This window comes from Tauraco erythrolophus, unplaced genomic scaffold, assembly GCF_009769465.1.
Source record: "Tauraco erythrolophus isolate bTauEry1 unplaced genomic scaffold, bTauEry1.pri scaffold_48_arrow_ctg1, whole genome shotgun sequence".
NCBI classification, from domain to species: Eukaryota; Metazoa; Chordata; class Aves; order Musophagiformes; family Musophagidae; genus Tauraco; species Tauraco erythrolophus.
The window spans coordinates 258,555-284,765 of record NW_028238617.1 but is presented as its reverse complement, the minus strand read 5'-3'; the positions used below and the strand labels follow the sequence as shown (position 1 = coordinate 284,765).

Genomic DNA, 26,211 nt, shown 5'->3' with positions numbered 1-26,211 from the left:
ACACTTTGGATGCGGACAGGGGTGGGCTGTGTTAAGGCTTGATTTTAGTCTCAGGTCTGGACCAGCAAGTATTCTTCTAATACAAGATGAAATATTACTTTACCTTGCAACCCCGTTAACAAATGACTAATGCATATTTTAATAAATGGCTAATTATTCTAGGTTAACAGGAAGGTAAACAAGTCAATAACTTACTTGTTATCACCTATAATATTAAATTATCTATTTAGAAAATACTAATCATAATTATGATATCTGTTAATCTCTTATTCCCCCTACAAGAATGTGAAAGTATCAATTTAACATAATGTGTGAAAATAACGAAGTAATTTTTCTATTGCTGTTATTAACAACTACAGTGAGTGGATGAAGTAGAAGCTTATTACTTTTTTTACATTATTGGCTAACCTAAAGCAAAATACCATGCTCTCTGATCCCTGAGATCTCTTAAAGGCTGAGCAAGTCCTGGTTCCTTCACACAAGGCAAACTTGCAGCTGATGCCCTCGAGCTGGGGCGTGTGGTGCTGGAGTAAGGCAGAGATGAAATCTCCAAAGGGTTTCAGGAGGAGGAGAGGTACAGTTGGGGGGGAAGGGGGGAGGGAAGAAAAATGAGGATGAAGAGGAAACTGAGTTGAACTCTAGGTTAAATGCACCAGGTGTCATGAGAAGACATGACTTTTTTCTATGTGCAGCTGCTTCCCAGCAGAAAAAACAGTCAATGTATACAGCATCCATGATATAAATAGAGGAAAAAATATTGGGGCAGCTTCATGATCAAGATCTTCAGTGGGAATAAGCAAAGGGAGTTGCTGGAACTTCAGTAACTGACAGCAGCAATCAGTGCTCACAGGAATGGCCTTTCTAAGGGTTTGGGACATTGGGGACTTCTTCACTTGGGCAGAGAGCAGAGGTAGAGAACATGCTAAGAGGGCTACCACACGCATCAAAAGACACTGTTTATGACTGAGAACAATTTTAATAACATCCCTTCCCACAGGAAGCTGAAACAGCTGGAAGTAGTTCTGGCAGATGTTCAGAATCCAGTAAACAACATGATTACCAGCCTACAAAAGAAGTGGGTCCCAGCGCAGCCTTCTCTGGGCAGGGTCATTACATCTGGGAAGTTCACCACACCCAACCACACTTACGTATCACCTGGGCTGGCCTCCCAGTTGGCTTAAAGCTGATAATTAGTCCAATCAAGGTCAGACTTTGTGATCAATTGAGTAAATCAGTCTCTTGAGTTATTGAAACATCAATCTATCATTAGCTTTGCAGTAGCAATAACAGCATCCACAGGACAACAAAACAAGTGGAGAAAAGGTAAAGCAACACAAAAAGGACCAAATCTTTGGTCCTTCTTGGACTAGACCTCCAGCCCAGAAAGGGAAGGGTCTGAAGAAAAGTCACCTAGTGTAGGCATCACGTGATGCTCAACTCTGAAGGTTGGTGTTTTGGCTAATCTAGCCATTTAGGCTCTTTGCAGGGCTGATGAAGAGAAACCACCACCTCCAGAAGGTGATTCCCTCTCTGGAGAATCCATCCTTGAAGTTATCTTTCTTTCCCCACATAATAGCAAAGTTAGTCAAAGCTTCTTTTAACACGACCTTACGGATAATGCCAGTAGCACTTTAAAGAATGGCATTTCTTAGCCAAGAATCATAGAATCATAGAATCGTTAGGGCTGGAAGGGACCTTCAAAGGTCATCTAGTCCAACCCCCCTGCAAGGAACAGGGATATCTCCAACTAGATCAGGTTGATCAGGGCCTCGTCCAACCTGGCCTTGAATGTCTCCAGGGATGGAGCATCCACCACCTCTCTGGGCAACCTGTTCCAGTGTTCTACAACTCTCATGGTAAAAGATTTTTTCCTAACATCCAACCTGAATCTACCTCCCTCTATTTTAAAACCATTACCCCTTGTCCTATCACAACAGGCCCTCCTGAACAGCCTCTCCCCATCTTTCCTGTAGGCCCCCTTGAGGTAGTGCAAGCCCGCTATAAGGTCACCCCGGAGCCTCCTCTTCTCCAGGCTGAACAGCCCCAACTCTTTCAGCCTGTCCTCATAGGAAAGGTGCTCCAGCCCTCTTATCATCTTCGTGGCCCTCCTCTGGACCCTCTCCAACTGGTCCATGTCCTTCTTATGTTGGGGGCTCCAGAACTGGACGCAGTACTCCAGGTGAGGTCTCACGAGGGCAGAGTAGAGGGGAAGAATCACCTCTCTTGACCTGCTGGCCACGCTCCTCTTGATGCAGCCCAGGACGCGGTTGGCCTTCTGGGCCGCAAGAGCACATTGCCGGCTCATATTGAGCTTCTCGTCCACCAGTGCTCCCAAGTCCTTCTCCTCAGGGCTGCTCTCGATCCATTCACCACCCAGTCTGTATTTGTGCCTGGGATTGCCACGACCCAGATGTAGGACCTTGCATTTGGCCTGGTTGAACTTCATGAGGTTAGCACGGGCCCACCTCTCCAGCCTGTCGAGGTCCCTCTGGATGGCATCCCTCCCTCCAGCGTGTCGACGGCACCACACAGCTTGGTGTCATCGGCGAACTTGCTGAGGGTGCACTCCATGTCACTGTCCACGTCACCGACAAAGATGTTGAAGAGGGCCGGGCCCAACACGGACCCCTGAGGGACGCCACTCATGACCGGTCTCCACTTGGACATCGAGCCGTTGACCACTACTCTCTGAGTGCGGCCATTGAGCCGAGTGGTCCATCCATCAAACCCATGCCTCTCTAGTTTAGAGAGAAGAATGTCGTGCGGGACAGTGTCAAAAGCTTTGCACAAGTCCAGGTAGATGATATCCGTTGGTCGACCCTTGTCCACCGATGCTGTCACCCCATCATAAAAGGCCACCAAGTTGGTCAGGCACGATCTGCCTTTGGTGAAGCCATGTTGGCTGTCACCCACCACCTCCTTGCTCTCCATGTGCCTTAGCATGGTTCCCAGGAGAATCTGCTCCATGACCTTGCCAGTCACAGAGGTGAGGCTGACTGGCCTGTAGTTGCCCGGTCAGAGAACTCTTCTGTCAGAGTAGATTGTGCATGCCCACAGTTTCAGATGAGCCACGTTCCCCCAGTCCCTCCCTAGTGTGACTGGTGATGAATGTGATGAGGACCAACAACTGAGTTTGACACAAAGATACAAGATTCCCCAGCATTCATCTTCGCAAGAGACCTGTGACACCATGAGATACACTGCTTTCAGAAGCACTTTAGACCGTCATAAATGGTACTATCACTAGATGATCCATCCCATCATGTTAACTTGGTCCCCGTCCCACGCTCACACTTCTTTAACCAGACACAAAGGCCATATAGTGTCCAAACCCAAGACCTAGTGCTCCCCCAGCAAATCACTGAGTTCCTGTCTCATGGCATCTCCCAGTTTACAGCTCTAGTTCACAGCAGCAACTGCACGATGTCATTTGCCAACCAAGCCCTTAATTCAGCTTTTTCCGGAGAAGTTGAGACTGGCAATGACCTTGCTCTTGCTGCGTGCTGGAACAGTGCCTGATCACTTTTGGAGCACAGCCACAGGGCACTGTTTGGGTTTTGCATGGCAGGTTGGGCACGGCTCGCTGACGCGCACCTTCAAGCTGGTGGTGCAATGGGGGCAGGGAGGGCAGCGTGCCATCACCTCCCACCAGCACCCCTCTGGACCACGCACCTTCTGTGCCTGTTTGTGCACAGCACTAGCCGGGGCTTGGTGGTTCAGCTTGCCACGTCTCTCTGCTCTCCAAAAGCTGTCTGGGTAGGACACGGTATTTGGCTGCCTGTCTCATGGCCCAGGGGATCTGTCAACACGCTGGCTGTAAGTCTCAGGGAAGAGCTGGGGATGGAAATAGCTTCATAGGACAGCATTTAGTATGGTTTGTCTAAGGTGGGAGAGCATCATAAAATTTTCTAAGGCTGGTTTGGTCACTCTCAACCTCCAGATACTGCATTTCATATTGCGGAGCAGGGAGAGGGCATTTCCAACGACGGACGTAAGGCAGTCCTGCCAGATTAGGAGGAACCCACAATGAGCTGCCACTCAAAGTCGTCCTTTAGCAAGGACGTTCTGCCGGGTCCACAATCAACCTGTGGTTTGGAAAAGAATAAAAATCTGCTGAGCCCTCAGATCTGTCAGGGGACGTGCTGCAATTCTCGTCCATGTTAACAGGAAATTATCAGCACTGCCACATGGCCTGAGAGGGCTGGAAGTGAAGCATGAGCATCTCGGGAATTATCTCATCGTCAGCCATTCCCACCCTGGCCTGCATCTGCACTTTGCTCACCAACGCAGAAGAATGCCAGTCCGCAGGAACAGAGGATTTGAATGAAAACACCCCTCATATTTGCACACTGGAACGACTGGCAAAGGCATGCCACCACCACCACCGGGAAAAGCCAAGCGAGTTGCAGGGTGCTGGAAGTAACCCTGTCACTCAAAAGGTCACAGTCTTTCCCAAATCATGCTGCTTTCGATTCTTCCTGTGCCGGAACCAGTCAACAACATACAGAAGTTTTAAATATAGTTATTTATTGTCACTGGGAACCTCAGATGGGGCCATCCACCATCCGTGCTTGGTGTTGCACAAACAAAACCGTTCACACATTGTCACCAAAAACCCTTTGGAGCCACAGGCATGCTGGCCCTGTACCTTCCATGGAGATAAACTGCTAACACTTTGCTTTAAAGAGTAATTTATATCTGTCTTTTACACACTTAAAATCTTTTCTGAGCCCTCTAGTGGTGCTTGGCACAAACTGTGCTTTAAAAAACATCCAGAGCAGCCGTTTTGCTGCACAGCACGGTGTGACAATAACCACTGAGCCCTCAGCGTGGCCAAAGGATGCCCAGAGCCTGAAGTATCCCACTACATTTACCAGGGCTTTGGTAGCCTGGTGTGAGCAATCCCATCCATCACAGCCTGTCAGGTCCAAGCACAAGAGAAGTTCCCCTGTCCAAGGCCAAGTTTTCCTACCTAATATTCCAGAAAAAAGACACGTCTCTGAACCCCTGAATGCCATATCCCACTAAGAGTCTTTACAAGTGTAACAGTGAAATAATTACAACTCCTACCTTGAAAACAAAGGAAGAAATGTTTTTGTTGAAGAAATTGATTTGCTCCTTCTCCAGCACATTGGAGTCAACATCTAGACTGAGGCGTGCCAGGAAGTCTTGGTTCAGGGTGACTTCTTGGATGCCAGCAGATGTGACGGAGGGAAACTGACATACCTTTTTCCAACAAACCACCTATTTTCACCAAACAGATTCGTCACACCACCTTAGGAGCACTCAGCACCAAAGCACCTGCCCAGCTGAGAACTTCCTACCTGTAGGAAACACTTCTGTTACCACCATTGATGGAGAGACTGCTACTGCAAAGCCACAGAAACCATTTCTTTCTCAGCCCAACAGGTCTCAAGCAGGCAGGTATGACAATACCAGAGCTGCTGCTGAAACTTCCTGCTCTTGTTCAGCTGCTTTACTTGAGCTGGACAAGGCTCTGTCACAAAAACAAACCTTCTGACAGAGGATCATTGTATTCCCTCTTTGTATGTCTGCAAGGAACTGGACTTGGTTGGAGAGGTGAAAACAAAGCCGTTGCAAGCCAGCTGAAGAGCTTGGTTCCCTGCCAGCCCAGCCTGTACTCCAGCAGATTTCAAACACCTGTGGAGGCACAAAAAAAATCAGAGAACTTATTCTAGGGGCTACAGAGAGTGGTTTTGGGGAGGGGGAGGAAGGAAGACTGGTCTGAGAACCTCCAGGACCAGCATGAAGTGGCTGTCCAAGTCTGAGACAAGGACCGGTTCCTGTTTCAGTTGATTCTGGGCCATATCAAACCCTGTAAAAAATCAAGAAACGCAGAGGACCTGCAGCTCAGACGGAGCAGCCACAAACAAGGATATTGGCAAATGCAACACATCACTTGTCCTTTCATCAGGCTGTCACTTGTGAGCAATGACTGCACTAAGAATGGAGCCAGTCCTTCCTTTAGGTAGTGGTTTTCTACACAACCTGAAATTCCCATCTCAGCCTGACCCATAATTTATGGGAAAGTCAATTTGTCATCCACCTGGAGGACAGGAGCAGGTTCAGGTGTGTGTGAGAACGGGGCAGTGTCCCTTGCACGGGCCACAAGCCCTCTAGTGGCATTTTGTGGCCACATCTACTCTGTCTTCATCAGGTCTCTGCCCAGCAAGCTACGGGAGATGTAGACTTGCTTCAACCCATACTTCTAGTTGAGTGGCTGTTGTCATGCCATGTCACGCCATTGTTATCAAACGATGAAGGAGTTACATTTTGTGAAAGAGTTGAGTGAAGGGTTTGCACGTATCTAAAGAAGGCACATATGCACACAAGGTCTGAGAACAGCACGACCATCCTTGAAGGTACAAAGAGCAACTCACTGAAAAACTCTCTATCAAGAGTTTGCCATCCCTGAAGGGGGAACATCCCAGGGAACGGATAAACTTTGTTCTCATGTTTTTCTGAGCTGGGAACATGCGCAGCAGCAACTTGGGAAAAGAGAATTCCAGCAGCAGGAGATGGCGACCACCGACTCACGGACCACCTGCCCCGAACATACCCCAGACCCAAAAGAAAGGGGCAGAGGAGAGGACTGAGCGTGGGAAGGAATTTACACGTAAAGAGAGAGAAAATTAACCGACGGTTGAAGAGAGTCACGGTGACGGTGCAAGCACGTCACGAACGCGCGTGACTGTGGGGTAGGACGAAGGGTCCGCCCCGGGGCTGGGGTGCAGCCGGGAGGAGATATCCCCCCAGACACTTGCACCGTGATAAGGAATGCCACTGTCCAACACTGCAAACTGTGTTGGAGAGTTTCTGTCCGGATTGTCGGTGACACCATGCCATGCCATGCCATGTCAGGTAGACTTCCAGCTGGGCCTGATGGGCACCAGCAATAGAGCTAGTCAGAAAATGTGGATTGTGGGATCGTGAGTGTAAACCTAAAGGAATATCAGCTCACTCTCAGGACAGAGCTAGTGAGTGTGGAAGCAAGATGAAGGGCAGAGAAGCACCAGCATCCAAGCCAGAGTGGGTGTGAGGAAGAAGAGGAAGGTTTGCTGTCAGCACCAGACACAGATGATGTGGTTGCCATAAGATCTGCAAATCCTGCTCCGCCTGTCCCAGATTTATCTGGGAGAACCCTGGATGAAAGGGGCAGGGAGGGAGCTGGAGGTACACCACATCCACTGGCAGCACTCATCCAGGTCACCTGGCTGTGTGGGAGTAGATCTTCTGTTCAGAGACACGTAACACGGGAGCAGCGTGCGACTGGCTTGCGGTTCGTTGAGCGCTCTCGCAGACGAGCAGGGCTGACACCAAGAAGGAAGAAAAGTCTGGGATGAAAGGCGCTTGGCTGTTGGCACAATCTCTACAGTAAAAGTTGAGGTGAATATTAACTCAGATGAAGGGCCCAAATTCTCCTGCAAAGCCCCAGATGATGCTCTAGGACACGGCCTTCTTTGGATCCCGGTAAGCCAGTCAGCAAGATTCGCCCTGATGGCACAAGACATCCCTGAGACTGACAGCAGAACTGGTTTCGCTCGTGATGAACCCGCGGCAAGAGCAGCCAGGGTCCTGGAGGCAAGAAAGGAGATGTTTTGGCATCTAGAAGAAAAGAACAGGAGCACAGCTTGCAAAAGCAAACAGAAGAGATCTGCTTTGCTCCTTAGCTAAATTTCTTCGGGAGCTACGCAACTTTAGGTGCACTTGTCAAAGTGATGGCTTACGGAACCTCTTAGGTCTTGGACCATTGGGGTTTTCAAACTCCTTCCAAGCCCAGATACTTGGCGGTTGTTGCTGCTTTCATGACGCAGTGATTTCAGTCTCTCTTGAGAAGGTCAGTGGTTTTTTTGTAGTGAGTGTTTGAGCTAGTTTTGAAGTAGACAAGTCGAGTTGGAGGCGAGTGAGTGGGGGGGGTGTTGCCGTTGCTGTTTGAAGTGCAGATGAGGGACCAAAGAATGCTGATTTCTGCATTTAACCTCCTATAACCTCTCTGCACCTCAGCTCTGTTTCCCTGAACGTCTTATCCTTCAGGATCATGAAGGACTCCAGCTGCTCCGGAGATATGTGCCACGTAAATACGGTATCAGGGATGCAGAGACAGATTACGTCTCAGGAGACAACGTTCCCATCCTTTCGACAAAGCAGTGGCACTCATAAAAGCAAATGTTTCCTGCTTACCAGCTGTCCTCTGTCATATCCGACTCGACTGCAAAGTGGGTGAGTCTCCTCCATATTTGCACAGTGACCAACCAGAGGGAAGCAATCTTGGCAGCTTCTGAGGCCCTCCCATAATAAACATGATTAGCAACAGTTAAAAATTCATTACAGCTCTAATTACAGCAAATATAATGCCACCTGAATTCATTCCCCAATAAGCTCATAAAATATTGGACCTATTATATTTCTTTCCATGTTCTAATGCGAAGAATATTGCACCACTCACACCCTGAACCAGGTTATATGATAGACATCTACCTGCTCTCCTCTCCTTCCAGCAGCTTCCTGCACATGCAATCTTAATGTCCAGGGCTATCCTCACACTCAATGAGTCCTGATGTTCCTTCAATATGTGGACAAGCTCCTCTCTTACTCCACTGAGGGCTCTGTGGAGTTCATCCAATTTGCTTTTGGCTTTGTTGAGAGTGAGATCACCTTTCTCTTCCACCTCAGCAATCCCTGGCGGAAGGAAGAGTGCTCTGAGTCCCACCAGCTCAGACCCAACTGTCCTCTGAGCCACAGAGCAGCTGGTCACCAGTGGTCTTGCACTAAACCAATTGGAAACTGGACCCACCGGCAATCCCAAGCTGTATCTCTCAGCCCCACATTACTCAGACTGAGAGATGGACACCCAGTGGTCAATGTTAAGAGTAAGGCATTTGCCATCTCACTCCGAACTCCAATCTTTGCAAGGCAAAAATGATCTGAAAATGCAGGCAGGTTCTCGTGAGCACCTAAGCAGAGCCCACACAAGACTCCTGGGAGCAGATATGGTATTAGCATAGACAGCACATGCTCGTCCCTGTAGGAGTACAGAACTTACAAACAACTAAAAAATATGCGTATTCTGTGTTTTTATCCTCTATGTCCCAAATGGCAACAGCTCTACCAAAAACTATCGAAGAGAAATCACTTCTTGATCACACTGAGGCTGTTTCACGAGTAAATCCACCCCTGTTTAAAGCAAAACAGGCTCCATTGCTGCAACTACGGATCTACTTTGACACCAGAGCCAGCAGCCAGCGCAGCGCCCCGCGGAGCAGATGAAGGGAAGCCCAATCGCTGGGCTGTTACGATCTTTCATTCAAAGCATGACGCACTTGAGCAATTAGCATTACTCCCTTTTTCATGAGCACAGCAGATGGGAAAGATAAACTCTGGCACCTCTGTGTTGCAGCCTGGCCCTTCCCCAGGAAGAACTCAGGGAACTTACAAAAAGCCTGTGGTTTTCTGCAGGACGAAGCCTGCGTCTTTGGCTTCCTGGGCTTCAACACACGGAAGATCTTCACCCTCTCTGCCATCCTCCCAAGGAAGTCACTAGGAATGCTCCAGGGCTTTGCACCTTCTCAGTCTGTACCTGTCCTTGTACACTCAGTGTACTCAGTGACTCCTCTCTGGGATGAGGAAGTAGGAGATGACTTCTTGGTCTCTCCCATCCCAACCTATAAATTTTAGAATCAGAAATATCATTGTTTCTACAAGCAAGAGAATAAGGCATATTGTAGCCTGGTATAAACATCAGGTGTGTCAACTCAAAGAATATTTGGGGGAAAAAAATAAAAGTGGCATGAAAGTAACACTAGTTCAAGGAAGAACAGTCCTTTCTTCTGTTCTGTTCTCTTCTCTTTCTGTTCTGTTCATTCAGAAGGCCAGGACGCTGCAAGACAGATCTCGTCCATTTCCGCCCCTCTGTCGGACGAACACCCAGCCCGCACTAGGACAGCGCGCACACTGCAGCACAGTCAGGGTTTATTCACCCGCTGATCCAGCTCTTGTTCCTCCCAATGCTGGAGAAGAATCCAGCTAAGCATGAATCAAACTAATTTGGTCGCCATGGGGTGTTATTTAGAGAGGGCTAATGACTAACCTGGCTGGGCAGTTTGGAGTTATAATAGCAAGTTTGAGGCTGTGTGTCATATTTTCACGCTGCTTTTCTTTCTTGAGCAATTTGTGTTCATGTAGCGCATCTTCAGGCCTTCCCAGCGCTCTCCGACGAGGTGTTGATGCCCACGTAGGAGCCGGGCTTGTCAGACAGATGGTGCTGCTTGCCCTTGCGCCAGCCAAGGGTGGAGGACAAGAGCTCTTCATCGGCGCGTTAGCAGCCCGCTGCAGACCTGCTGCTGACGTCCTCCTGCACTGAGGCCTCCCGAGTGCCGGGGTGGGTGGGAGCTCCAGGCACCATCCAGGCTGAGCCACTCCTTGGTGGTGATGAGTTGGCTGCATGTCCTCTTGGGATGAGAGCTGTGCCAAGGACTGGTGCAAACTACCACATCCCAACGGCTGTGTTCAGACTGCCACCATCCAACTGCCACATCCCAATACCCGTGTTCAAACCAATCCTAGTCCAGCTGTCACATCCCAACCACCTTGTTCAAACCACCCCAGTCCAACTGCCACCACTCCCCTGTTCTGACCACCATGTTCAAACCATCACATCCAGAGCACCATGTACCAACAGCCACCATTCATTGCCAAGTCCCAACAGCAATGTCCCTGCTGGTGGCCCTGCCTGCCTTGCTCCTGAGGTGCCCATCAGCTGAGGGCTGGACACTTCATCCTGCCATGCTTGGGACAAGCGCAATCCCCCCACCTCATGGCCAGCAGGTTGACATCACATACACCCTTCCTATGCCGCACTCCTCGTAGCCATGGCTCTGCCAGCTTGGAGAGAGATGAGGAGTCTACTGCAGAGGAGCAAGATGACACCTCCTAAGAGGAGAGAGAAGGGCCATCTTCATTCTCTTCCCCTCAGCTGTTCACGGCGCTCCGTGATTTGCGCCATAGAACAGAGCACCATAGGCATTGCCATTCCTTATGGCGAAGGACAACACGTGTTTTCCCTCCCCCAGGTACCACTAAGTGATAACACAACACCAAGATATCTTTTCATCTGTCTGCAGTTTATTGGTAATGAAAGAACTCAGAGGAAAGGGATGCTGGTAGAAAGCAACCATGCAGTCGGGTTCACGCAACAGAAGGTTTGCAATAAGGCCATACATACATCAGGTGTGAAGGACAAGAGGGAAAGGAACTACAAAATATTAAAGCTGCCACATTACTCCACCGAGGGAAGGTGGACATCTCCAGAGAGCTGTTTCTCACTCCTAGATCTGACTATGAGACATTATTACACTTCTTCTGCCTACGTGAATTCCTGATATAGCTGAAACAAGCATGTGGGTAACATGCAGGACATGGGGAAGTCGCGAGGGAAACACGGCCATTGAAAAAGAGACCTTAAAAAGTGAAAGGAAAGAGCAGTTTTATACACGCTCCTCCTCAGCCAGCACAGCAGCCCGGGGGAAGCAGTGAGACGCGCAGCGAAGGATGCTCAGATGAGCTCTGCAGTCCCTGGTACCCACAAGGGAGATCCGTCATCCCTGGAGACAGGTGAAGCTCAGAGAGGAGCCAGGCTCTGCCGACAGGATGGTGTTTCGCTGCACATCTCCCCTTGGGCGGGATGATTTAAGGAGGTTGTGAGCTCCAAGGGAAACAGTTCATTTCTTTGCTGGGTACCGGTTCAGGATGGAAGGGGCTGTGCTGCTGGATGGGGAAAGGAAAAGATGCCTCTTTCCTTGGAGGGACTGAGGTCAGGGCTCAGTATTTTACACCTGAAGATTTGACGGTTGTGGTTGTGACGCATCTCCGCACAGAGGAGGATCCACCCCCTGAGATGAAGTTGCCGCCCCCAGAGGTGCACACTCTTCCACTTCCAGAGGAGAAGCCACCGCTGAGTATTCCTCCTCCCACGCCACAGCTGCCTCCAATGATGCTTCCTCCTCCGACCGCACATACTCCTCCTCCGATGCCACTGCTGGCTCCAAAGCCACCAGCTCTGCCTCCAGCAATGGTGGTTCTGCCAACCACAGCTGCAAGAGAAGGACAGGCTCACTGTGCATCAGGTGACAACCGGAGAACCCTCATGAAACCCAGGGTGGAAGCGTTCTGCAGAGGAGATGATGTAGAGATACTTACAGACGTTTACGTTGGATGGGTTATCTCCACAGAGTCTGTGCAGGGAAAGAAACACAAGTTGTAAATCTGAAATAATATAAAGTGTTTAAGCTTTGTGCAATTTCCCAAGTACTCCTTTTATTTCCTATTTCATTTAACATCCATCAAAACCACTGAGAAATATTCCCTATGGAGACCTAGTTTCTATTTTGGGCTTAAAAACTTGGGGAAAAAATGAAAGTAAATCCAATTCTAACATTAAATGGGTTGTGAGAGATTATTAAACCTCAGTCTGTCCCAAGGAGAGACAATACCTTGGTCAGGCCAACCTGACAGCAGATCTCACCTGTTCTCCTCTCCCTCCAGCAGCTTCCTGTACATGGCAATCTCAACGTCCAGCGCAATCTTGATGTTCAGCAGCTCCTGGTACTCCTTCAACAAGCGAGCCAGCTCCTCCTTGTCTTTGCTCAGGGCACATTCCAACTCCTCCAGTTTCCTCCTGGCATCCTTGAGGGCTATCTCTCCACGCTCCTCAGCCTCAGCAATAGCTGACTGCAGCTGCTGGTTCTGTCAAAGGAAGAAATGCAGTTTCTGAGTTCCCTTCTGCACACCCTGCACTGGAGCAGTCCTCAGGGCACCAACCGGCTGTTAAATTGGCAGGAACCATCAATCTCCTCCAAAGGACCTGAATTTCAATGACTACGTTTCCCTCACGCTGTCCTTAGCACATTTCCCAGCTCAGTTGTGACCCAGCCTGATGCCATCACCCAACGAGATGCTGAGGAACCCCTACCTGCTTCTTCACGTTCTCGATCTCAGCCCGCAGCCTCTGGACATTCCTGGTCAGCTCTTGGATCTCTATCTTGGTGTTGCGGAGGCTGTCCCCGTGCCTTCCAGCAGTGTTCTGCAGCTCTTCATACTGATGGCATGGAGACAAAGCAACTCATCAGCAACACAACCTACCCAAAACTCCGGCGGTTCCCTTGCTCTGTGGCACCGGAGGCAGCCAGCAGCAGAGATGGTACCAGGTGCCTCAGCTGCTTCCCAACTCACCCGGCTCTGGTACCATGCCTCAGCTTCAGCCCGGCTGTTCTGGGCAATCTGCTCGTACTGACGCCTGACTTCCTCGATGATGCTGTCCAGATCCAGGTGTCGGTTGTTGTCCATAGACACCACCACAGACAGGTCCCGGCTGATGGTTTGCATCTGAGACAGCTCCTACAACCAAGACATGAGTTATCCTGGCCATCTGAGGAGGGGAGAAGAGCAGCAACTCCAAGCAGCCCCTCCAGACCAAATCCAGGTCTAGATGGGGGCATCCAGTTCAACTTCGGAGTCTTTGGCCTCCATACACCTCATTGCAACTCAAACCAGCCCAGGGGAAGGGAGAGCTCTTACCTCCTCGTAGATGCACCTCAGGAAGTTGATTTCATCGGTCAGAGCTCCCACCCTGGCTTCCAACTCTACTTTAGTCATGTAAGCACAGTCCACATCCTAAAGAAAAGATCACACAGATAGACAAGAGCTTCCTCCCACCCCCGAAGAGCTCTCGGCAGACAATGCCTCCTATTGGAAGATGCCCATCTCAGTGTTGCCTCCTTCCAATGTCTTTGCAGCCTGTCCCCCACACCCCCTCTCTCCTGGTGCCTCTGTGACTCACCTTCTTGAGTACCACAAACTCGTTCTCAGCAGCAGTGCGCCTGTTGATTTCTTCTTCATACCTGTTGAAGGAGACAAGACAAGACAATTCTCTCGGACTGCTCATCAGTCAACCAGTGGAACCCCCCTTCCCTCCACGGCAGCCTCAGTCCCATTTCTACAGAGCTCCAGAGCAAAGGGAAGACCGTGTGGAAATCTCCAAGCTGGCTGAGCTCTCCCATCTTGGTGCTCACTTCTTCCTTAGCCTGTCGCTGCACTTACTTGGTTTTGTACTCCTCGACGTATTGCCGCATGTTCTGCAGCTCCGACTCCAGCTGTCCCCTCTGTCCCAGGAGAGAGTCCAGCCTCCTCCTCAGGTTCTGGATGTAATTTTCAAAGATGACATCAAGGTTCTTCCTCGGCCCCGAAGGCCCTTGCTGTTGGAGAAGCTCCCACTTGGTGGAGAGGACCTTGTTCTGTTGCTCCAGGAAGCGGACCTGAAAGCCCATGAAGGGGTGTGTGAGATACTCACCCGGGGAGACATCACACTACTCAAACCTCCTGCTTATTCGGAAGGCCAAGGGAATCATTTCCCAAATCTCTAACAGGACTGTGGCTAGTTGAAAGCCAGTTATCCAAGAGGAAGATTCCTCCCTCTTTTTCTTCTCTTTTGATTATCCTTGAATTTCTCCTCTTTTCTTCTCCTACGTTTCTGCTTTTGTATTATTATTATTATCTATTGGAATGATTACATTCCACATTTACAGTTTATGGTCATTTCCAATTGCAAATTTTGACTGACGTTAGTTTGAAGAAGCATCAGATCAATTTTTACCTTCCGGTGAATGAAATCACATATGTCTCAATATCAGAGAACATTTCCCTCATCAATTTTGTATCAAAAAATATTCAATATGTATGTCATATATTTAAAAAACTGTACAGCACTTTTCTAACCAACGTTCTCCTCGTACAGACAGTCTAAAGAATACTCATCTGTACTTGAACTGAAAGAAGGAACAGCCAGGAATTCATTGAAAGCTCATTCCTAAGTTCCTGGAGAAGAAATTATTGTTGAAAATGGACAGACTTAAAGAACTGCTTAGGATAACTGAGTATATCATGATCACTTTGGCCTGACTGCACAGAGAACACCGGAGAGAAAAGCTAAGGAAGAATTTGGACCAACCAAATCTAAAGAAAGTCCTTCAGTTTCTCTCCAGATGTAAAATTTTTACATTTTCTCAGGAGGACTCAATGAAAACGCTACCAGCCTTCCAGACCTGCCAACACTGAGTTGAGAGGGACAGTATGTCCCTCTCCACAGCACAGGAATTCCTCTGAGTCCCCATTCCCAAGAAAACACAGTTCCAGCCTCTCACCTTGTCAATGAAAGAGGCAAACTGATTGTTAAGGGTCTTGATCTGTTCCTTCTCCTGGCACTTCACTTGTTGGATCTGAGGATCAATGTCAACATGGACTGGCCGCAGGAGGGTTGGATCAACCTGCACCGGTTGGATGCCTCCAGGGAACCCAGGACCACCTCTCACGGGACCACCAAAGCTGCCTATTCCTCCACCAATGACACCTCCTCCAATGCTGCCAAATCCTCCTCCATAGCCTCCACCAAAGCCACCAATCCTACATCCGTATCCACTGCCATAAGAGCCACCTATGGAAATTCTTCCGCTGCCACCCAGGTTATGGAGGCTCCTGCTGCTAAAACCTCCACAACGTCCGCTGCCTCCAATTCCCCGGGATGTGGAGAACGAGCTATAGCTGATCCTGCTTCTGCCCCCACTTCCTCCAAAGCCACCACCGATGGCAGAACAAGAGCTGAATCCCCTTCTGCTTCCACCTCCAAAGCTTCTACAGATCGACTGCCGAGACATGACTGTTTCTTCCAAGCAGAGTTGAGGAGAGCAGAAAGACCAACGGAGCTGTGCTGCCGAGGGATGAATGCCGAGAGAAGTGTGCACAGTCTTCTCTGGCTCCACAGCTTCAGGCATTCTCTTTTATCTGTTTTTGGAGGTGGGCTGGGTCTACAAGGGCGTGAAGAGGAAACAAATTTACTGTCTTCATCAGCTTGGTGCGGTTAACAGATTTTTGCCAAATTGTTGACTCCACCCAGAAATACGCTTTGCAATGCAGAAGAGGATAAAAGAGCAAGAGCACTGAAACAGGTCTCAATGAGTAAGTGGACTCTCGTATCTTTATGGCATCTGGAAAAATATGTTTTACAGTGATGTAGTCATGTTCATCCCTCCTCCCACCTCTCTATCCGCTCTTAATGATCTTGCAGTTTGTCTGGATCTGGGTCTTCAGCACTGACACTCAGCGTCAGGCAAGCGTTTTGGTGAAAACCAACTGGAATGAGACTTTCACAATTCCCCCAAGCACTCCTGAAATCTCCCTCTTAGGTGGAAAATTACTGATGGCTTTCCAAGAGGTAATTCCCCAGTGTAGAGCAAAACCACCACACATTAACATTTAACAACAGTCAGCATTTCTTTTTTATCCAGAAAGGAGGTGCTTAGTTCCTGTCCCAAGAGCATCATTTGGGATGGGAGTGCCCTCTTCCAGGGCACGTTCCTGCAAAATGTGTCTCCCGGAGTCTGAGGTAACCAGGTACCGAGACTGAGCACCAGAGTGGAATGAGCAAGAGAACAAGGATGTCCAAGCTCCTTCCTTGTGCTTCTCAGATGGCCACAGGGATTGCCAAACCTGAGGAGGAACGAAAGGACGCTCCGGGCACTAGATGTGGTAATGATAACTGAAGACAGACCAATAGCAGAGAAATGCAGGCAGGAACAACAGAGGCTTAAAATAATAATTTTTTTTCTTAAGTTGGTAGGCAAATGTTCAGGCCAAGTTCATCATACTTGATCATTTTAAAATATGGGACAACTAAAAGGTAGAAGTTCTGATGCTTTCTGAAGTTTAAGTATTGCTGTTCGTGCAGTGTGCTGTAAGAGGTATGGCAAGGACATCTCGGACCACAGTAAATTTAGGGAGGGGGAGAGAAGGGGTGCTGACCAAGTTCACTTTAGAAAAATGTATTTTTTCAAGACACCAGCTGCTGCTTCAAACTAGAAGACAAGAATGTTTGATTTTGTGCACAAGCTATCTGGCTATGAAATAGGAAGTTCACCTGAAAGATGCCTTGCAGATGTTTTCTGGGTCTTATTGATAAAATATACATTTTAGTTACATGTATGAAAATTAAGAAACAAATAGTGTTTTCCTAGTGCTTGGTTCCTGAAAATCATTGACAAATGTCACAGGAAATATATTTTAAAGCCTTTTAATCATTTCAGCAGGCCGATACTATACTATATTAAAGCTTCCAAAGTGGAATATACATGTGTTCGAATTTTCACAATCACCCATAAGACTTGTGCAACTAAGTGTTGTTTGAAAGTATCACCAGGTGGCCTGGAGCCACAGACACTTCAAAGCCCTTGAAAAACCAGCCCAGAGAATCACTTTCAAAAACCACTGGAGGAATCAGAAACATAAATGCCATTGAGAGTGCTGGAGACAGAGGCTGCTTGACACCACAGCCCCTTCGCAGAACGGGGCGTAGGGGAGTGGAGACCCTTACCCCTGAGGGACTCAAGTCATGGTTGGCCAAGGGGGATCCAGATGTGCGTGGCCTGCCCTGTGTGGCAGGCTGCAGCTGGAGAATGGGCAGCCATCCCTTCAGCAGAGAGAGGACACCTTCCCTTTCAAAAGCAGCTGGAATGAAGAGGGTCTTATTTCTCGGATGTTATCCCCAGGACCAAGAGTTAAGTTCTCCAGATCCTTCTGCAGTCCGGTTCACTCATTTATCACCCATGGTGAGCAGTCCCAGGGAGGTAGCTCAGTTTTTGGTTGGAGAAATCAGGTCGTCTCTTCTCATGGCCTCCCTCCAGATTGCCAAACCCACGGTAGCCACTTTTCTCGGTAGGCAACATGACTTGGTGTAACATCCCTCGTGGCGGCTCCATGACAAGGGGGAAGATCTGTTAAGTCAGCCAAATGCCTGGATGCTGACCGCATTCAGCACATACAGATAAGACGCCCCGATTGAGTCACTCTGACGTCTTCAGACAAGAAGTGAAGATTATACCAAACCTGGAGTCACTTCACTCTCCGCCAGGTAAAACTCGATAGACAGCCTGGGCTCCAGCCATTCCTTCAGATCTGTTACGCAAGGAGCTGCGCGCAGCAAAATCATCAACACCAGGCAAAATGTACACTCTGCAGAAAACGCAGATGGAGACCGAGCCAGGCTGCAGCTTCGGATGTCACACACCAAAGAGATTCTGGCACAAAACTCAAGAGGCACTATAGAGGAGGATGTCACAATGATTCCTCACAACAATGCCTACAACGCTGCGTTTCAGATTTTAAAGCTGAGAAGAAACACAGTCTTAAAATTAAGACTGAAAACAGGTGCCTGACTCTTGCCCCAAGCCAAACCCCAAAGTGCTCTTGGCTCAGCCCCAGCTTCTCAGAGGCATTGCCTTCTCATCATCTTCTCTTTGGGCCAAACCCAGCCACGTTCTCCAGCTCTAGCACACGTCTGCTGGGCTTCATAGCAAGTAGAAGTCCCTCTTCTGATAGCCCTGTAACCATTCCCTGGTGCCTTGCCTGGACCTCTTCCTGGGTCTGCAGCTTCCTGACCTACTACAGGGACACTGGCAGCTCACAACAGGTTGTTGTGGGACTCTTGAACCACTACTGAAAGTGGTTTCTGTCTCTTTGATCTCTTCTTGTGGTGAAGGAACTGAAGCACAGATCAAACACACCAACATTCTTCTCCCATACTCCTTCCTCGAGCTAGACCAAATCACTCCCACTTGCTCTCAATGTAAAGGAGATACACTGGGGGGTCTTGTTCAAGGGAGGTGGTGGGTACCTGAACCCACAGTTTTGTAGTGAATCATGCCCTCCGAGCCCTTTGTATTCCTACTGCTGGTCAACAAAGAGGAGGATGAGTTAGTCATTCCCAAGCACCCCTGTTGCTCGTAAGGTGACGAACTGTGCTGCCTGCCTGAGAGCAGCCTACTTGTACACCAGAGAGTAGGTGCTTGGCCAATGTCCATATAGAATCACACAACCACAGAATCATAGAATCATAGAATGGTTGGGGTTGGAAGGGACGTTCAAGATCATCTAGTTCCACCCCTCTTTGCCATGGGCAGGGACATCTTCCCCTAGGTCAGGTTCCTCAAAGCCTCACCTATACTAGCCTTGAACACTTCCAGGGACGAGGCATCCACAGCTTCTCTGGGCAACCTGTTCCAGTGCCTCACCGCCCTCAGAAGGAAGAATTTCTTCCTTAGACCTAATCTAAATCTCCTCTCTTTTGGTTTAAAACCATTACTTTAATATCCATGCTTACAGACTGCTGTAAACCTGCCCTCCCACCACTGCCCACAAGACTCCAACCATTGTCACCTTCCCCTACCACAAAGCAAAGTCCACACCAAGGCAGAAAACTCAAATGAACTGACAACAGCAGACTGCTCTGACGTCTACTCCCTCCCTGCTGCTGCCCATTTCCATCATCAATCAATGTGTTTGGGTCTCTACTGGTTTCGCTCTGGCACTGGCAGCGTTCCTGCACAAATCCCATAATGGTCCATTTGTGCTGTTGTGGAGTCTCCTTCTCTGGAGATGTTCAAAACCCGACCGGACGCCTTGTGTGATCTGATCTAGGTGGTCCTGCTCCGGCAGGGGGATTGGACTAGATGATCCTTTGAGGTCCCTTCCAACCCCTGACATTCTGTGATTCTGTGATTCTGTGAAACCCTGTAACCAGCTTCTTCCTGCTATGAAAATCTGAAATGCAAGAGAGAGATTGATAAAACCCCCCTTCCTAGAGCAGCAGCAGTTTGTATGTGACAGAACACTCCAGTATGATGTGATATGAGCAACAGGCACTGAGTGCCTTGATTTGCATAAAGTTTGCATAAATGTTGGCACAGGATAGCCGTGTAGCATCCTCATTGATTCAAAAGGTGCTGGTCTGACCTATGCTGGATGTTTCCAGACACAACAAATGAAGACATCTGCTATGGAAACAACTATACATGATTCCAAGGATGGGACTATATCATGACCTCCCTCAAAGATTTAGTAGCCTCCTGAATTCCTCTAGCTTGGGCTCGCAGTGCTCCTGCCGGCTCACATTTACTGCGCGTTCTGTGAATGGAGCATCCAGAACCCCACCACTCTGGTACAGGCTTGTGCTTTCAGGCACTGCAATGGCAGATGAAAGTCAAAAGGCACCACCCATGCTTGGACACGTGCTGGGCTCTCTCCTCACACCCACCCAGTTTCCTCTAAGCACAGTCACGACACGTTGAACAGAACAACCACCCACACCTTCCCACCAAGTTGCTTCCCCAACAGCCAAAGCCACCTTGCCTTGAAGCGACTTCCAAAGCAACGACACAAAGACATCGTGAATGTTCTCTGCAATTTATTGAGAATGGCAACATCCCGAGCAAGTAGGACATACCACAAACAGAAGAGGAAGGGAGGTGGGGACAGTACATCTCGTTCCATGTCACGGGGGGCCTGGCACTGAAGAGCAAGCTTTGTTCTCCTTAGAAAAAGTCCACGCGTGTGTGAGGTGTTACCAGGTGTCACGGAGAGCAAGGACAAGCAGAACTGGAAGCCACAGCTCCAGAGAGAGCTCCTGCTTCCAGCACACCCGGGGCTACCAGGGGAGCAAAGCTGCCCAGGGGCTCCACCCCGGGGCTCCATCCCTCCAGCCGCCTGCCCAGGAGACGCTCCCTCCCCAGCTCTGCCGAGGGAGGAGCCCGCTCGCCCCACACCTACCTGAGCCCAAAGCCCAGTGAATGGAAGCAGCAGGATGTACTGCATGCAGAAGCACCCCGGGGATACGGCCGTCGAGGAAGGGACGGGAGGACAGAGGAGGAAAGAGGAGTTTTATACACGCTTGCCACAGGGCAGCCAGAAATGTACAACGCAGCGAGAAAGGCAGAGCGTTCCCTCCTGTGAGTCAGCTCCCCGTGCTGGCTGTCCAACAGGGACACTGTGCTTTGCTCAGGTGGTTATTCCGTCGGCGGGCTTGGGGCTAACGAGCAGCTGGCCAGGGCTGCTCGCGGGACATGGCATTGCCACGAGACTCCCTTGGCGGGACCGAGCCAGGCAGGGGGGCCGGGACGTGGTGGGCCGTGAGGGACACAGTTCGTTTCGTTGCAGGACACCGGAGCTGGGTTTAAGGAGGCTGGGCTGCTGCCGGGAGAAGAGAGGAGACGCTTCTTTCCTTTTTCAGTGTGGCTTTGGGGCTCAGAACCTCACTCCTGAAGATTTGACGGAGGTGGTCGTGACACATCTCCGTACGGAGGACGATCCCCCACCGGAGCTGAAGTTGCCACCTCCAGAGCCACAGATCCTTCCGCTTCCAGAAGAGAAGCCACCGCCGTACACTCCTCCTCCCACTCCGCAGCTGCCGCCCATGCTTCCTCCTCCAAAGCCGCCTCCTACTCCACACACGCCACCTCCTATTCCTCCTCCAAAGCCGCTGCCACCTCCGAAGCCGCTGCCGCCTCCGAAGCCGCTGCCGCCTCCGAAGCCGCTGCCTCCTCCAAAGCCTCCTCTGCCTCCGGAGACGGTGGTCCTGCCTACCACAGCTGGAAGAGAAGCACAGGTCACATACCCATTGCCCACTGGCGGGCTCTATCTCCAAAAAGACACGGTCTGCTGCTACTTCACGAGGACACATCTGCAGATACTTACAGACATTGACGTTGGACAAGCCGTCATTGCACAGCCTGCAAAGGAAAAACAGGAGCAGTTAATCCTATGGGAAGTGCACATTTCTTCAGCTGAGAATTTCCCCCTTTTTGCAAGGTATATATTCCCTATTATTTTTGTATTTACCAATTATTCTTGAAAACAACCTTGTACTTAACAGTCTAATAAGAAATAAGGAAAACATACTAAAGGCTAAGAATTGGAGCATGAGCGATACAAAAAAATGTCTTTAGAGTGCAAGCAACAATTCTACCCACACATAGAGTAAAAACTGTCAAGAATTTGGTCCAATAGGTACAAAGAAAGAGATGAACCTGTTCTCCTCTCCCTCCAGCAGCTTCCTGTACATGGCAATCTCAACGTCCAGCGCAATCTTGATGTTCAGCAGCTCCTGGTACTCCTTCAACAAGCGAGCCAGCTCCTCCTTGTCTTTGCTCAGGGCACATTCCAACTCCTCCAGTTTCCTCCTGGCATCCTTGAGGGCCATCTCTCCCCGCTCCTCAGCCTCAGCAATAGCTGACTGCAGCTGCTGGTTCTGTCAAAGGAAGAAATGCAGTTTCTGAGTTCCCTTCTGCACACCCTGCACTGGAGCAGTCCTCAGGGCACCAACCGGCTGTTAAATTGGCAGGAACCATCAATCTCCTCCAAAGGACCTGAATTTCAATGACTACGTTTCCCTCACGCTGTCCTTAGCACATTTCCCAGCTCAGTTGTGACCCAGCCTGATGCCATCACCCAACGAGATGCTGAGGAACCCCTACCTGCTTCTTCACGTTCTCGATCTCAGCCCGCAGCCTCTGGACATTCCTGGTCAGCTCTTGGATCTCTATCTTGGTGTTGCGGAGGCTGTCCCCGTGCCTTCCAGCAGTGTTCTGCAGCTCTTCATACTGATGGCATGGAGACAAAGCAACTCATCAGCAACACAACCTACCCAAAACTCCAGCGGTTCCCTTGCTCTGTGGCACCGGAGGCAGCCAGCAGCAGAGATGGTACCAGGTGCCTCAGCTGCTTCCCAACTCACCCGGCTCTGGTACCAAGCCTCAGCTTCAGCCCGGCTGCTCTGGGCAATCTGCTCGTACTGACGCCTGACTTCCTCGATGATGCTTTCCAGATCCAGGTGCCGGTTGTTGTCCATAGACACCACCACAGACAGGTCCCGGCTGATGGTCTGCATCTGAGACAGCTCCTACAACCAAGACAGACAGCTCAAGTGACTCTCCAGACCAAATCCACATGGGTATCCAGTTCAACTTCGGAGTCTTTGGCCTCCATACACCTCATTGCAACTCAAACCAGCCCAGGGGAAGGGAGAGCTCTTACCTCCTCGTAGATGCACCTCAGGAAGTTGATTTCATCGGTCAGAGCTCCCACCCTGGCTTCCAACTCTACTTTAGTCATGTAAGCACTGTCCACATCCTAAAGGAAAGATCACACAGATAGACAAGAGCTTCCTCCCACCCCCGAAGAGCTCTCGGCAGACAATGCCTCCTATTGGAAGATGCCCATCTCAGTGTTGCCTCCTTCCAATGTCTTTGCAGCCTGTCCCCCCACACCCCCTCTCTCCTGGTGCCTCTGTGACTCACCTTCTTGAGTATCACAAACTCATTCTCAGCAGCAGTGCGCCTGTTGATTTCTTCTTCATACCTGTTGAAGGAGACAAGACAAGACAATTCTCTCGGACTGCTCATCAGTCAACCAGTGGAACCCCCCTTCCCTCCACGGCAGCCTCAGTCCCATTTCTACAGAGCTCCAGAGCAAAGGGAAGACCGTGTGGAAATCTCCAAGCTGGCTGAGCTCTCCCATCTTGGTGCTCACTTCTTCCTTAGCCTGTCGCTGCACTTACTTGGTTTTGTACTCCTCGACGTATTGCCGCATGTTCTGCAGCTCCGACTCCAGCTGTCCCCTCTGTCCCAGGAGAGAGTCCAGCCTCCTCCTCAGGTTCTGGATGTAATTTTCAAAGATGACATCAAGGTTCTTCCTTGGCCCTGAAGGCCCTTGCTGTTGAAGAAGCTCCCACTTGGTGGAGAGGACCTTGTTCTGTTGCTCCAGGAAGCGGACCTGAAAGCCCATGAAGGGGTGTGTGAGATACTCACCCGGGGAGACATCACACTACTCAAACCTCCTGCTTATTTGGAAGGCCAAGGGAATCATTTCCCAAATCCCCTACTATGCCTCATTCAAACATCTAAGCTCTTAATGTCCGTGATGAGCATTATTAAATTTTGAGTTGTTTTTAACTTCTCACTTTAGGACAAAAAGCTGTTGCTGATAGAAAACGTCTTCCCCGTTTTCCATAGCTTCAGTTTTGAACATTGTTGTCACCTTTGCAGTTGTGAAGTCAATAAAACAATTTTTTCGTCTAACTGCATAAAAATATGTAAATCCTCCTACAAGGGAATCTGCATTTTTTTTGTTTCTGTTCGAGATGAAAATAATCCAGGAGTGTTGGAAAGGTTTTTAACACTCTTACTTTTGCAGAATCATTTCCTTGAAAAAAAAAGTTTCATCAAAAATAAAAGCACAGTAGTGACAACTCTTCGGATAACTAAATGTACAACGATGACCTTACCCTGAATCACTGGGAATTAGTCTGAAGAGATGACTAGGCAAGAGAATTTAGAGAACATCCTGCAGATCTTGTCGTTAATCTCCCATTAACGTCAAAACCTTGTCCATTGGTCAGTATTGCTCATTAAGAACTTAATAATAACTAATAACGAATAATAACTTGCTACGAAGGCATCAGTCATGCAAACTTGGACAAGTACTTGCTGGTAAGAAAAAAACATTCCCTTTCCATACCACAGGAAAGTCGATTAAAATGCCCATCTCCAAACAAGCACGGTCCTAAATTCTCACCTTATCGATGAAGGAGGCGAACTGATTGTTAAGAGTCTTAATCTGCTCCTTCTCCTGGTTTTTCACTTGCTGGATTTGTGGGTCAATCTCGACATGGACTGGCCGCAGGAGGCTTGGGTCAACTTGTACCGGATGGATGCCTCCAGGGAATCCAGGGCCACCAAAGCCACCTATTCCTCCACCACCGATTCCTCCACCACCTATTCCTCCACCAAAGCCACCCATTCCTCCACCACCCACTCCTCCACCATAACCACCTATTCCTCCACCAAAGCCACCCGCTCCTCCTCCATAGCCTCCACCAAAGCCACCAATTCTGCCTCCATATCCTCCACCTCCATAACATCCACCCACAGTAATTCTTCTGCTGCCACCTATGTTATGCAGGCTCCTGCTGCTATACCCTCCACACTGTCCACCTCCTCCACCTCCCCTGGATGAGGAGTATGAACTGTAACTGATCCTGCTTCTGCCGCCACCTCCTCCAAAGCCACCGCCGATGGCAGAGCAAGAGCTGTAGCCCTGTCTACTCCCGCCTCCATAGCTTCTGCAGACAGACTGCCGAGACATGGCCGTTTCTTCTGAGCAGAGTCACAATCGAGAAGCGTGGAATGACCAACGGAGCTGTGCTGCTGAGGGATGAATGCCGAGAGAAGTGTGCACAGTCTTCTCTGGCTCCACAGCTTCAGGCACTCCCTTTTATCCGCTTCTGGAGGTGGGCTGGGATGGCATGGGCGTGAAGGTGGAAACCAATTTATTATTTTCATCAGCACAGTGTTGTTGACAGATTCCCAGTTGAGCTTTACCATATTTGGGCCTGCCTCGAAACACACCCTGCAATATAGAAGTGAATAAAAGAACAAGAACATTGAGACAGGTCTCAGTGACTAAGTGGACTCTTGTATCTTCATGACGTCTTGGAAATCATCTTTTACGATAATGCACTTTTCTGTAGCCCCTCATTGGATTTCCAGCCTTCATTAATGGTTTCCAATAATTCTAGATATAGATCTTTCCAATCAAAGCTCCACTGAAAGGAGAAGTTTTGATGAAATCCCAGCTATAATACAGCTTTCACAATTCTTAAACACACCCTAAATCCTCTTTTTATATGTAAAGTTGCCTTTGGCATTTTAAAAGTTTCCCAATCTTGAACGAGAACTCATGACACCAAAGTTTGAGGAGACTCAGCATATTCTTCTGCTGGAAAGGAGTTGCATCTTCTTGGAGTACGTGTGGTGCCACTTTGAATGGGCGTGACTTCTCCCTGCGGATTAAATTCCCTCCAACTGTATCTCTCCAAATCTGTGACAACTAACTGAACCTTGGATGATGCTGGAGCAGAGTGACCCAGACACCTCAAATCACCACGTTCCTTCTCTGTGCTCTTCTGAGGGCGATGGGGAATGACGACTGGTGGAAGAAAGAAGGGACACGTCGGGCAGCTGCTTTGGCGAGGATGACTGAGGACAGACAGACACGCATTATGGAAGCAGAATGAAAGATGAACAATTCAAGGTGGTGAGAGGTTCCTACTGCTCAGATGAATGTTGCTAACCTCTTGTTTACCTGATTATTTCCGAAGATGAGACAACTGCGGTGGAAAAATATGTTGATAAATGGAGATACTACAACTTCTAAGGCATAGTATATCCTCTTAATTTCAAATATTCTGTTGGGAAAGCAACATATTTTAAAAATGTATTCTGTAGGATGTCTCTGAAATAAAGAAGCCCATTTTTA

The 26,211-nt window shown here is 49.2% G+C and overlaps 2 protein-coding genes across 6 annotated transcripts; both read right to left on the bottom strand.

The window, feature by feature from the left end:
* Positions 1–11,838: 11,838 nt before the first annotated feature.
* LOC104380144 (keratin, type II cytoskeletal 75-like) lies at positions 11,839–15,725 on the bottom strand. Its single transcript, XM_086630792.1, has 9 exons — positions 15,216–15,725; positions 14,116–14,330; positions 13,856–13,916; positions 13,594–13,689; positions 13,249–13,413; positions 12,989–13,114; positions 12,542–12,762; positions 12,217–12,251; positions 11,839–12,110 (listed from the first exon to the last, which is right to left on the bottom strand). The coding sequence occupies exons 1-9, from the start codon at positions 15,723–15,725 to the stop codon at positions 11,839–11,841; spliced, it is 1,701 nt and encodes a 566-aa protein (XP_086486918.1).
* A 5,416-nt stretch (positions 15,726–21,141) lies between these two features.
* Positions 21,142–25,038, bottom strand: LOC147525930 (keratin, type II cytoskeletal 6A-like). 5 transcript variants are annotated; one of them, XM_086630791.1, is made up of 11 exons: positions 24,726–25,038; positions 24,469–24,668; positions 23,453–23,667; positions 23,193–23,253; positions 22,930–23,025; positions 22,631–22,795; positions 22,371–22,496; positions 21,924–22,144; positions 21,592–21,626; positions 21,417–21,485; positions 21,142–21,356 (listed from the first exon to the last, which is right to left on the bottom strand). In XM_086630791.1, the coding sequence occupies exons 1-11, from the start codon at positions 25,036–25,038 to the stop codon at positions 21,142–21,144; spliced, it is 1,716 nt and encodes a 571-aa protein (XP_086486917.1). The 5 variants fall into 5 exon arrangements, with proteins under 5 accessions (XP_086486917.1, XP_086486915.1, XP_086486916.1 ...); XM_086630789.1 differs by having other exon boundaries at positions 21,142–21,362; positions 21,429–21,485; positions 24,469–25,038; XM_086630790.1 differs by having other exon boundaries at positions 21,142–21,485; positions 24,469–24,638; positions 24,705–25,038.
* Positions 25,039–26,211: the final 1,173 nt, after the last annotated feature.

Excerpts from the sequence above, each read along its gene's own strand:
- LOC104380144 (XM_086630792.1), bottom strand. The coding sequence starts at position 15,725 with ATGTCTCGGCAGTCGATCTGTAGAAGCTTTGGAGGTGGAAGCAGAAGG. Across the intron at positions 13,115-13,248 it reads AGGCATGGTACCAGAGCCGG|TATGAAGAGCTGCAGAACAC; the intron begins GTGAGTTGGGAA and ends CCATGCCATCAG. Across the intron at positions 12,763-12,988 it reads TCGAGAACGTGAAGAAGCAG|AACCAGCAGCTGCAGTCAGC; the intron begins GTAGGGGTTCCT and ends TTCCTTTGACAG.
- LOC147525930 (XM_086630787.1), bottom strand. The coding sequence starts at position 25,038 with ATGTCTCGGCAGTCTGTCTGCAGAAGCTATGGAGGCGGGAGTAGACAG. Across the intron at positions 22,497-22,630 it reads AGGCTTGGTACCAGAGCCGG|TATGAAGAGCTGCAGAACAC; the intron begins GTGAGTTGGGAA and ends CCATGCCATCAG. Across the intron at positions 21,627-21,923 it reads CTGGAGGGAGAGGAGAACAG|GCTGTGCAATGACGGCTTGT; the intron begins GTTCATCTCTTT and ends TTTCCTTTGCAG.